Here is a 12,965-nt window from a genome sequence, read left to right on the forward strand (position 1 = left end):
CCCCCTTCTCTGAAGATGCCTTTCCCCTACAGTGGCCACAGCTAGCACTTATCACCACCTCATTAAAAGCCAGGTCAGGTGACAGGTTCCCTGCACGTGCTGCTACCTTGAATCCAGTTGACCTCCACCTTTCACCTGAGCACCATGCCCTGGGATCCACTCCTCCAGACACACACAACTGCACAACCAAGCTAGCAGCATAGAGGGCCTCCTACCTGTATAGCTGGCCAGGATTCTGCTGAGCATCCTCCTCGTCATCAGTGCTGTAGGATTTAGACCGTGACTTTGAGGTTTTCTGTCAAAAATAATCACAGTAAACTTAATAAACTTACCAAATGAGGTGCATCTACAGCATAAGGGAAAATGACTGGAGACACACACACACACACACACACACAGGGGCTGGGGTTTAGCTCGGTGGTAGAGTGCTTCCTAGCATGTGCAAGGCCTGGGGTTCAGTCCCCAGCACCGAACACACACCTACACACTAACTTGGAGGGAAAAAAACTGACCAAATATTGCAGCTCGCTTCACTGTGAATTAATAAGCACTATGAAATAATAAACCATATATATATATATATATATATATATAAAATGATGCAGGACTGAGGATTTTGTGTTCAGAAAACTAATTTCTAAGCCATATAAAACTGAAGACTTAGGAAAACCTTATCAATCAGTCATGTATTTTGAAGTTCTCTACAAGGGTGAGGGTCAAAGTTGCAATATATAGTTAAACAATTATAAGGGGGAAATGTCGTTTCATGTAGGAAGCTCACTATTGATTAATGATAAAAGGCAGTTTGGGCATTAAAAGAAAAAAAAGGAAAGAAAAGAATAGTCACCATCCCTGGCTTTGATCAGTGCACTCCAGCAACCATCCAAGTCACACTATTCTTTGGAGATCATGACCCATTTTATTTCCAGTAGCACAGTGAATACCGCTGGCCCAGGATGCAGGCTGAACAGCTCCAGATGTGACATAAGGTCTTCTAGGCGGATCAGAGCTCAAACACAAAGCCTTTTGGGTACCATGTGGTTTCATCCCTGCCACTTCAGGGACAGCTCTAATCCTTAGGCAGCACACAGTACAAGTGATGGAGAGGGACCCAGTAGTTGTGAAAACTTTGCCATCAAAACCAAAAAAGCTTCCAGAGACAAAGGTAAGAACTTCAGAGTGCTCTGGACACCTGGAAGGGAGTCTATCCCACATGCCACGACCATGTCAGCTTCCAGATTTTCTCATACCAAATAAAAGAGGCTACATGGGGGACTCAGCCACGGCCACACTGACAGGGACAGGCTGGCTTGGTTGGAACGTTCTTGCAGTTATTTATGCCTGAGCACATCTGGACGTGGGGTATCCATGTGCAGCATCCACTCTCGCGTCCAGCTCGGCCCTCAGCCATGCTCTGTATAGCTGCCCTCCCTGGCTGCCTCCAGTGTCTCTAAGGCAGGCGTGGCAACTTCTGTTTTATGGGATTACTGTTGTGATAACTGAGTGAGAGGACACAGAGGCCGTCCTGTAAGCCACACAGACAAGTTTTCAACGCAAGAGGAAATGGTACCCTTCACACTGATCCACACAGTCCTGGGTCCACACAGATCCTTCACGCTCATGACAGGTGTGCTAAACCCTCACACTACAATAGCTCAAGTGCTCCCTTACATACCCATGTTGGGAGATCATCTTAATCTTAATGATATGTTGTTTTCAGAAGTGAAAAAGTCTCAGGAGCACTTCAAGTACAAGGTCAGCTGGGGCAACTTAGCAAGACCCTGTCTAAAAAAGTTTTAAAAAATAGGTCGGGGATGCACCTTAGTGAAAGATCTCTTGCTTAGTATGTGCCAGGCCCTGGATTCAATTCCTGGTAACACACACACACACACACACACACAAAGTGAAATGAAATATTCTCTAATTCTACACATAAAGGTTAAGCTCCCCTAATCCAAAAATCAAAAATGCTCTAAAATCTGAAATGTTCTGAATGCTGACATGGCACTACAGGTGGAAGATTCCACACCTGACCCCACAAGATGGGGCATAGCCAGAACATAGGGGCACTGAAAATATTGAGTAAAATCACCTTAAGACCTTGAGTATACAGTGTATGTGAGATAGGAATGGATTTCTTGTTTAGACTTGGGTTCCATTCCCAAGATACCTCATTATGTATATGCAAGTATCCCAAAATCCTCTCTCCCAAATCCTTAATCCAAAATGTTTCTGGTTGCAAGGATTTCAGATAGAGATATTCAATCTGTAGTTAGTAATCTGAGGTATTACAATAATAAATCTGTAGTTTTTGTTATAAAAAATAAAAAGCAGAAATGAGAAATGAATCACCAATGACACATAACATCTGGAGATCTGATGATATATTTTTCATACTTTCAGTTTTGATGCATCAAAACTGGCTATTCCCCAAACCCATTTTTTCTAAAATGGTTTTTCCAAAAACCCATTTTTCATATTACTTTTTTATTTAATGTTTCCATGTTGAGGTCTTCAGAGAAATCATCTTTCAATGGTTGTATAATTGCCCATTATGCAAATGAATCGTGGCTTACACAGTCTTTATGAATGAATATTTTGGCTGCTTTCGATTTGGGGTTGTCCTGACTGATTTGTCCAGCCCATTAACAAATCACCCCATTGATGGGCAGGAAATCCCAGTATGACATTTCTTACAGGAGTAGAAATGGGCTCACAGGAACCCCGGATGTAACTTGCAGTTCACAATCCCATAACTGATTTCTTGCACATTTTTTTGCCTTTTCCATGATGTGTAACATGCATTTAGGAACACACCAGTCATAAGTGCACAAAGGGAAGCCACTCCTGCAGGGACATGGACCATCGCCTGCCCCAGAGGCAGCCCAACCCTCCGACTCACCGTCAGATTCGGCTGAAGCAAGGAGGCCCTGGCTCTCCTCATCCTACCCCACAGGGGCCTGCCTGGCTCTGAACTCCTGCACATGGAATTGAGCTGTGGTGCTCTTGGGCCTCGTGCTTATGAAGATCATCAACTGTTGCAGACAGTGTCCTTTTCATGGCTGTCAAGTACTCCCTAAGGTGAAGTTGCCCCTCCCTCATCCACTCTGCTGTGGATGGACGTTGGCCTGCTTCCTCTCAGGACTATTTATCACAAATAAAGCCCCCATAAATACGGGTTCTGTATCTAGACCTAAGCCTGACAGTGGGACTGCCACATGGCGGTGCAACATGAGAGTCTCATAAGCCCGCACACCCACTGGCAAAGCAGAGAGCCTGGTTTCCTGGCCTCCTCACTAGCACTTGGTGCTGTCATCTTTGTGTCACCTTGCCCTGCGGGCATGAGTGGAATCGCACCATGGTTGAAACTTGCATTTCCCAGACGGTTGAGAAGGGAGCACCTCTTCCCCTTGGCCATCTGGACAGCTGCTTGTGTGAAGCGTCTGTTGAGGCCTTTGACCCATTTTTTCAAAATGAGTTTGCCTGTCCCTTTTAGTGATTTGTAGAGACTGTTTATATATTCAGGATAGACTCCTTTCTTGGATACGTGCATTCAAAACATTCTTCTCTAGGATGCAACCTGATAACAGATGTTCTTCAGTTTTAAGGTAGTTTGAATTTTTATCTTTCCCTTTTCTGGGTCCTATTTAAGAGAGCTGCACCTATAATACCAAGGCCACCACAATGGTCTCCTGCCACCCTTCAGAAACTTCACGTTCACTGAATTCTCACTCTTATTCCATACCTTGTGCTTTCCGAAGTTGGTTATGAGGGAGCGCCCATGCGATTTCTTTCCACTCTCCTTCACATCTGGATTCTGAGTAAATAAAGGCATAACACAATTACCGCCTCTTCTTTTTTCGTCCTGAGTTCCAGCAGGAGGGCAGAAAGACCCTTCTCCCACAGGCCCTGCTCATTTCCTCCTGCTCCGCCCCTCCACTGTCCCCATGGGTCTGGCTCTGCTGCAGAAAAGGGACGCTGTCGTGGATGCAGCTGGGGCCCACAGCTCCCAGGCTCTCAGCAGGGACCCTGTGCTGGCCCTCATAGTCCAGTCCACCAGACTGTCCACAGTGCAAGTGTGAATGCCTCCTGGATGCCTGAGTGGGGACAAAGCATCTCTAGTCAAGAGGTTTAACTTTGGAAAATGACCAAGAGTCTTTAAGAGCCAAGAACAAATCTGTTGAACAAAGAAAACGGTCACACTGAACACAGCTAGGTGGGATTTTAAACACTAACAATAAGTGAAATGCAAGCATATCTATGAGGTGATAGGCAAACAAAAAAACAACAGCAATCCTAAGTAAACCACGGCAAAGCTTCTCTGTTCATGGAAATGATTCCCTTGGCAGTGATCCCGGGAGAGAGCAGCAGGTTAACCACTGGACCCTGAGCAGGCGCAGTTCAGAGGAAGAAAGGACCAGATGCAAGAAGTTCTTCAGCCTGAAGGAAAACCTCATTCTTATTTTCCTTCAGGGTCTCAGGAAAAAGCACAAGCAGAACCCTGCATGGCCTAGTGATGGTCCAGACAGCAGCGGCTGCTGGCTCACTGTGGCCCTCGGAGCACCCACGGCTGTGCATTTAAGCACGTGTGCATCTGGCACAGACGGAGATCTCCACAGCACCCTGTCATTACATGCCACACAACCAGAACAGCACTGGGAAGTACCCGAGCAGTGCTAAAGACCTCAGCTCCGCAGTCACGGGGTTCCAGGCATTGTACGCTAGGGCAACTTGTCTTCTGGAGCCCAGATTTAAGAGAAAGTGAACCATAAAACACCAGGGGATGGGTTCTGTGCATCTCTGAAACGTGAGGTTCCCTTTCCATTTTACCTGATGGGAAGTTTTCCTTAGGATCTCTTCGATGAATTGAAAAAGAAAGATGGGCTTCATTTACTTCTTCATGTCCCTTTCCAGTGGACATGATCAAGTTAGGGCAAAGGCTTCCCTCAAAGAACATGGGGAAATAACGGGCCCAGATGGGCAGCGTGAGTGCACTAAGAAGCAGAAATCAAGTGGGCCAGCCAATGTCACTTTACAGGCTCTGGGTGGCTGAATATAGATAGCTGGAGGGGACATGGCTGAGCAGTTTCGCTATCTATTGAAATTTTAAGAAAGCCCAAAATTACATGATGAACTCTAAGAACAGCAACACCGCAGCTGACCTTTAGATGGCTTGCCCAGACCCACCTGCCCTCTAACAGGAAGCAGGGGAGGAGCCGAAGCTGCCGCAAGTTCCGGGGTAGGGGTATCCTGCACCCTAGCCATGCTTCAGGAAGGACACTTACCCAGGCCTCAGGGACTGGCTCAGCACGAATGCTGGTCTATTGGTTGAGGCAGGTACAGGGCCTCACCCTCCCTGCACACGGGCAGTCACCCAGCAACCACCAGGGAAAGGGAGCCAGACTTGGGGTGACAGTAATGGAGCAGGCAGAATACAAAGAAAGGTCCCTGATGACACTGCTGAGCCTCTGGATTGAGCCCCCCGGGGCCACTCTGCCAACAGACTTGCTAGGTCCCCAACCCAACATCTCCCTCCGTCTTCTAAGGCATTTTCAAGCAGGTTTTCTACGGAAGTGAAAGAGGCCTGAGGAACACCTTGGCTGAAGGGCTAGGCTTCTGTAAGGTTTGGAGGGCCACCAGCAATGCCAAGTGGTCCTGAAGGCCAAGCTGGTGGCCCCGCGGGGTCTTCCTCCTGCCTGGAGCCCTGCTCTCTGGAGGACAGGCAGCAGAAGCAGGGAGGGCTGTCAGCACTGCAGCCAGCCACAGGGAAGCCTTCTGGGCCACTTAAATGCCCCCAATAGCCTGCAATGACATTTAGAATCCCACTGTCCCTCTTCCTTGCCCACTTTTGTGGTATTTTTTTATTAGGAAGCATAATAAATATCTCAACCAGGACTCAACCATTCAACAACTGTTCACAAAGCTCTCTCTAGGTCCCAGATACTAGATAAGCCAGGAAAATAACAGTTATCAGGACTGACGTGGTTCCTCTCTTCACAGAATCTACAGTCTAGACAGGAAGACAGGCGTTGAACAAATAACCGCAAATGTGCAGACAAAACCCTCAGGAAAGAAAAGACATCCAATGACTAGGAACAAAGTAAAGGGGACAGGCAGTCAAGTCCAAGGATCCAGACAGGACTCGCTAATCACACTGAGGCTGGGGTTGGACGTTCCCTCAGAGGGAATGGAACGTGAGGACGACCACAGCACATAGAGAAGGTGTGGCCAGAGTGGCAGTGAGGGAGACGATGGGACGGGGACACAAGGAGATCTGAGACTGGGCAGAGCAAGGACACCGTTATGTGGGACCCCAAAAGTCTGGTTAAAGCATTTGCAATTTATCCCAAGCCACTGAAGTGACATGATCAGATTTGCATTATTAAAACATCTTTCCGATTTCAGAGCAGAGATGAGATCAGCAGGGCAAGAGGTCCAGGTGGGAGCTGAACTTGGTCTAGACTAGGATATAACCTCAGGGAAGAGAAGTGGGCAGGAAAAGGGCACGTTTCAGAGGCGAGCTGAACAGGGTGGGTGCGACTGTGTGGGGAGGAGCATGAAGCACAGGCACTGCCCTGCTCCCTCACCGGAGCTCAGGGACTCTGGGCTTGTCCTCAAGGTCCCAGGAAGCTGTGCAGGACTTCTCTCACCCCCCACCTATCCACTTTTCCCTGTTTCTCAGGTCATTTTGGAGTAGGGAATTTTCACTGCTCAAGAGAAAGGAGGATAGAAATGGGAGAAGTTGGAGAAGCATTTTCACAAATCACGAGCTGTGTCTCCCGCAGAAGAACAAGGGCAGGAGGAAGCCGTACCTGCTTCAGGTGTGCATTCAAGCCCTCATGGGTGGCCTTCAGCAGCGCCCTCACAGTGAAGCTGTCAGGATCTTCTTTGTCTCGGATTTGGGATTCTTTCAACAGTGACTCCAGTTTTTTCCTTATGAAAGATTCTACCTGGTGCTCGGTGGTCCCGTTGTTCTGCAAAGAAGAAGGCAACACAAATGATTCCCTGAGGCACAAAACCAAACAGAACACGCCCTCGGTTTGTTTTTGTAATTTCATTCTCTCAGCTTCCTGGAAGAAGCTCCCTGGTACCGTCTGGATCCTCTCCCAACAAATCCTCCAGCAGTCACAACCCCTGCTTATTAAAACTTCCTCCCCAGGTAACTGCATTCAATCCTCAAGAACCTCACGAAGTTTTATTATGTTTCCATTTCAGTGATGCACAATCTGATGCTTAGAGAAATTAATCAGTTACTCAAAGTTACAAAGCGAGTAACTGAGGCAGGATTCAAACCTCAGGACTCTGAGCCCTTCCTGCTGGGCTTTCATGCTTTCAATAGAGGGAAGGCCAGGGAAATTTTGGAGACTAATTTTTCTTACCCTACATTGGTATATTTGAGCACAAACGAGGTATTTAAAACAATTTCTTCTTTCCCCAAGGGGAAAGGAATGCTAAGGACATTTCCAGAGTTGAGGGTTATTCTAGGATAAAGTTTGTTTCCTCTCCCGCTCCCAGTAGCTATAGAGAACCCAATGCAAACTTGTGCTATGATCTGACATAATTTAGGATCACATTATAGGATCACAGTAACTTCAAGGGTTTTGCATAACAAATCTATGCCCATGTCCAGATGAGGAAACCCAAGACTATGACCAACCCACCCAGAGGCGAGGAAAGGGGTCCTCCTCCCCCAAGAACAATTCCCACATTTGTCACCAAAACTTTAAACTGTTTTACCCACTGGAAATTTTTCCCAAGAGACCATTATATTTGAACCCAGTAGAATGGGTAGCTTTCCAATGATGCATTCATGGAAATACAAAATCCTGTAAAAAGCAAAGTCATACAAATGCTGTGTGGAGGGACCCTACATTGGGTTAGGTGATTGAATCAATATCTCAGCACACCCAATTAACAAGGCCCTGCACCCCACTGGACACCCCTAGGGCCTGAGGGAGACACAGAGAGGGAAATAGCCAACTCCTGACATCAGAAGTGAAGACCCCATTGTGCTAAGGAAGCCATCTCCCCAGACATCTCACCTGGTCTGCACAGATGCCTACAACAGCAGACTACTAGGCGCAGAATCATGGAGTGTTGGTGGGGGAACATGGCATTCCTGGCTAAGGGGTCAGGTAGGCCTCCAAGAAAAGTGGGAATTCCGCAGTGGGGGAGGGGATTTACGTGAGCAAAGCCGCTGCATAAACACAAGCAGCACTTGAGCTCCCCTGGAGGAGCATGATGAGCGCAAAGTCCTGGGGCAGTGGAAGGGCCTGAGAGCAAGAGGTGTGGAGCCCCTGAGAGCCACAGGTGGGCCAGTACCCTGGAGGGACTTTGGATATCATATGGATGGGGCAGCATGTACTCAAGAGGAAACACATCTGCAGATGGGGCAGGCACCCTGGTCCTCAGAGGGCCCTGAGCACTGAGGCTGGGGTGATACTGGTGAGAGAGAGCTGGAGAATAATGCCTACTTTGTGTAAAACAAATATGAACTGCTGTGTGCCAGGGGAGAACCACCTCTGCCAGGCATCCCCTGGCATGGAGAATCAGCCACCACACACCAGTGGATCTCACACAGGTCCCAGGGGCACAGTGACGGGTGCAAGGGTACTCTGGACGTACAGAGGAAGGGCACCTCTCACCTACCCTGTGGACTGGGGACAGACTTCAAGAGCAGAAGTCACCTGAGCCAAGCCTCAAAGAGGAGAGGATTCATTTCCCAAGGCTGCTGTAACTAATTACTCCAGCTTAACCCAACAGAGATGTGCTTTCTCAAGTTGGGAGGCCCAAGTCTGACTGAAGCTGTGGGTGGGGCAGGGGAGCTTCCTTCCCCATCCGTCCAGTTTCCGCAGCTCCACGCTTCCTTGGCCTGGCAGATAGCCCCAGCCCCAGCCTCTACCTCCGCCTCCTCATGGCCAGCTCCAGTGTGCACCCTCTGGCTGTGTCCTTTCCTCTTCTTAGGAGAACAATGGCCACTGGATTTAGGCCCCCTGGGTTAATCCAGAATTATGGCATCTCAAGGTCCTTAACTTAATTACATCTGAAGAAGCCCTTTTTTCAAACAAGGTCTCATTCACATACATACCTATCTTTTGGTGGTCACCAATCAACCTACTACAGTGAATGGGAGTTGATCATGACAAAGGATTTGACAGTATTTCAACATGAGCAAAAGCATGGAAAAATCAAATGGTATCTATAAGAACGACCAAGAGAGAATCCGAAACAAAGAGCCATAGAGAGCCAGCAGGCTCAGCTCCACGTGAACCTACAGAGCCAGTGTTTCAATAAAGCAACTCGCACAAAATATTTCAGGTTCCCAGTATATACAAGTTATGTTTATACCAGACTAGTCTATGAATAGCACAGTCTTCAACAATGTGCATGCCTCAATCTAAAATATTCTACTGTTAAAAAATGCTAATGAGTGTCTGGGTCCTCAGTGAGTCAGGATCTCTTTGCTGGTGGAGGGTTCAGCCTTGACATCCTGGCTGCCAACTAACGGTGTGTGTGTGGAGGGGGGGCTTTGCTGAAGGCCAGGGGTGGTGGTGGTAGTGGGGTGGCCATCTTTTAAAACAAGACAGCAGCCAGGTCTGCCTCACTGATTGACTCTTCCTTTCATGAAAGACTCCAGCGTAGCATGTGATGCTGTTAGGTAGTATTTTACCCACAAAGGAACTTTTTTCACAATGGGAGTGGATCCTCTCAAACCCTGCAGCTGCTGTATGTTTACACCTGTTCCAGTTCTTGGCCATCATCCTGCATCTTCAGCATCTTCTCCAGGAGGGGATTCTGCCTCCAGGAACCACCTGCCTTGCTCACCACAAGAAGGAACTTCTCTTCCATTCACGTTTCATCATGAGTCTGCAGCAGTTCCGTTCCCTCCTCAGGCTCCTCGTCCAGTTCGGCTTCTCTTGTTATTTCCATCATCTCTGCAGTTATTTCCCCCACTGAAGTGTTGAACCTCCTAAAGCCATCATGAGGAATGAACTTGAAAACCTATTTTAATGCTGATACTGTGACCTCCTCCCACTAGTCACAAATGTTTTTTTTAAATTTTTAAAAAATTCTAACTTGTTATATGATAACAGAATGCATTACAATTCATTATACACATATAGAGTATGATTTTTCATAACTCTGGTTGTACACAAAGTAGAGTCACATCCTTCGTGTACTTAGGGTAATGATGACCATCGCATTCTACCATCTTTCCCTCCCTTCCTCTCCTTTTTCTCTAATTTCTAGAGATATTGAACATTTTTTTCATATATTTGTTGATTGATTGCATTTCTTCTTCTGAGAAGTGTCTGCTCAGTTCCTTGGCCCATTTATTGATTGAGTTATTTGGGATTTTTTGGTGTTAAGATTTTTGAGTTCTTTATATATTCTAGAGATTAGTGCTCTATCTGATGTGTGTGTGTAGTAAGAATTTGTTCCCAATTAGTAGGCTCTTTTTCCCTCCCCTTTTCCCCTTTGCCCTATCTAGAGTTCATTTAATCCTCCCATCATATTATAAATATATACCTTGCAGCATATTAAGAATCAGCCTCCTTAAATCAGAGAAATCATTTGTCATTTGTTTTTTTCAGATTGACTTATTTCACTTAGCATTATATTCTCCAGTCCCATCCATTTACCTGCAAATGCCATGATTTTATTCTCTTTTATTGCTGAATAATATTCCATTATGTATATATACCACATTTTCTTTATCCATTCATCTACTGAAGGGCATCTAGGTTGGCTCCACAGTTTAGCTATTGTGAATTGTGCTGCTATAACATTGATGTGGCTGTGTCCCCGTAGAATGCTGTTTTTAAGTCCTTTGGGTATAGACCAAGGAGTGGGATAGCTGGATCAATGGTGGTTCCATTCCAAGTTTTCCAAGGATTCTCCATACTGCTTTCCAGATTGGCTGCACCAATATGCAGCCCCGCCAGCAATGTATGAGTGTGTCCTTTTCCCCACATCCTCACCAACACTAATTATTGTTTGTATTCTTAATAGCTGCCATTCTGACTGGAGTAAGATGAAATCTTAGAGTAATTTTGATTTGCATTTCTCTAATTGCTAGAGATGTTGAACATTTTTTCATATATTTGTTGATTGATTATATATCTTCTCCTGAGAAGTATCTATTCAGTTCCTTGACCCATTTACTAATTAGATTATTTGCTTTTTGGTGTTAAGATTTTTGAGTTATTTATATATTCTAGAGATTATGCTCTACCTAACGTGTGTGTGGTAAGAATTTGTTCCCAGGGGCTGGTGTTATGGCTCAGTGGTAGGGCACTTGCCTAGCATGTGTGAGACCCTGGGTTTGATCCTCAGCACGGCATAGAAAAAAATAAATAAAATAAAGGTATTGTGTCCAACTATAACTAAAAAATAAATATTAAAAAAAGAATTTGTTCCCAATTAGTAGGCTCTCTATTCACCTCACTGATTGTATCTTTTGCTGAGAAGAAGCTTTTTAGTTTGAATCCATCCCATTTATTGATTCTTAATTCTTGTAGTATAGGAGTCTTATTAAGGAAGTTGGGGCCTAATCCAACATGATGAAGATTTGGGCCTACCTTTTCTTCTAATACACACAGTGTCTCTGGTTTAATTCCTAGGTCCTTGATCCACTTTGAGTTGAGTTTTGTGCATGGTGAGAGATAGGGGTTTAATTTCATTTTGTTGCATATGGATTTCCAGTTTTCCCCTGCACCATTTGTTGAAGAGGCTATCCTTTCTCCAATATGTTTTTGGTGCCTCTGTCTAATATAAGGTAACTGTAATTATGTGGGTGAGTCTCTGTGTCTGCTATTCTGTACCATTGGTATACAAGTCTATTTTGGTGCACAAATGTTCTTAATGGCATCATAAACAGTGAGTCCTTTCCCGAAGGTTAACTTACTTGGCCTAGATCCATCAGAAACACGACGACGCATGGCAGTGAAACACTTGTAAAATGTACTTCTTAAAGAATAAGAATTGAAAGTCGAAATTACTCCTGACCCACGTGCTGCAGAACTGATCTGTGCTATCAGGCATGAAGACAACATTCATCCATGTACCTCCCCTTCAGAGCTCTCGGGTGACAGGTGCATCGCCATTGAGGGGACACATTTAAACCATGCTGCAATCAGATGGGCTGCAGTGTCAACCAGGCTTGGATGCTCCACGTACAGAGCACAGCAGAGTCAATTCAGTACAATTCTTGGCCCCTGGATTCTTAGAAATACAAATGAGCACTGGCTTTAAGGCCAAGTCACCAGCTGCATCAGCCCTAACGGGTGAGCCAGACTGCCCTCTGAAACTTGTAGCCAGGCACTGATTTCTCTCTAGCTAAGGAATCCCTGGTGGCATCTTCTTCCACACTGGAGACCCATTGCTTGGCATAGCCACCATCCCGGGCCCTGGTCGCTGGCTCTTCTGGAGGCTGTGCGGCTTTCATATCAGCACTGCTGCTTCACCTGCCTTTTATGCTGCAGAAACAGCTTCCGTCCTCCAGCCTCACCAGCTGCCTCTGCTGGCCTCGGATTCTCTGCAGCTTCCTTCCTCTCAGCCTTCACAGGGCTGAAGAGAAATGGGGCCTTGCTCTGACTGAGGCTCTGGCTTAGGGGACGTCGTGGTTGGCTTGGTTTTTCTGTCCAGGACACTGAATCATTCTCCATGTCAGCAATAAGGTTGCTGCTTGTTCTTATCTACGCGTCTATCTGAGTGGCACTTTTCATTTCCTTCAAGAACTTTTCCTTAGAAGAGGAGCAGCTGCCTGCTGAGAGGCAGAGCCGCCCCCTCCCCCTGCGCTGGCAAGGTAGAGGGAACTGTGACCATCCACAGAGCAGGCCCAGCGGCCTGCTGAGAGGCAGAGCCGCCCCCCACCCCCAGCGCCCGCCAGGTAGGCGGAACGGTGACCACCGGCAGAAAAGGCCCAGTGGCCCACGGCTGAACAGAGCTTCCAATCACTCCTG

At 46.5% G+C, this 12,965-nt stretch overlaps 1 protein-coding gene across 7 annotated transcripts in view; it reads right to left on the minus strand.

Moving 5' to 3' along the window:
* Positions 1-12,965, minus strand: part of Plch1 (phospholipase C eta 1) — a 187,445-nt gene that overhangs the window by 17,683 nt on the left and 156,797 nt on the right. For all 7 annotated transcript variants that reach the window (XM_048794680.1, XM_048794683.1, XM_048794679.1 and 4 more), the window contains 3 exons: positions 6,813-6,974; positions 3,746-3,817; positions 216-295 (listed from right to left, as the gene is read on the minus strand). In XM_048794680.1, coding sequence (XP_048650637.1) covers positions 216-295; positions 3,746-3,817; positions 6,813-6,974 — 314 coding nt within the window. The remainder of the gene's footprint in view (positions 1-215; positions 296-3,745; positions 3,818-6,812; positions 6,975-12,965) is intronic.

The sequence above is a fragment of the Marmota marmota genome, unplaced genomic scaffold (assembly GCF_001458135.2).
Source record: "Marmota marmota marmota unplaced genomic scaffold, marMar, whole genome shotgun sequence".
Lineage (NCBI taxonomy): Eukaryota > Metazoa > Chordata > Mammalia > Rodentia > Sciuridae > Marmota > Marmota marmota.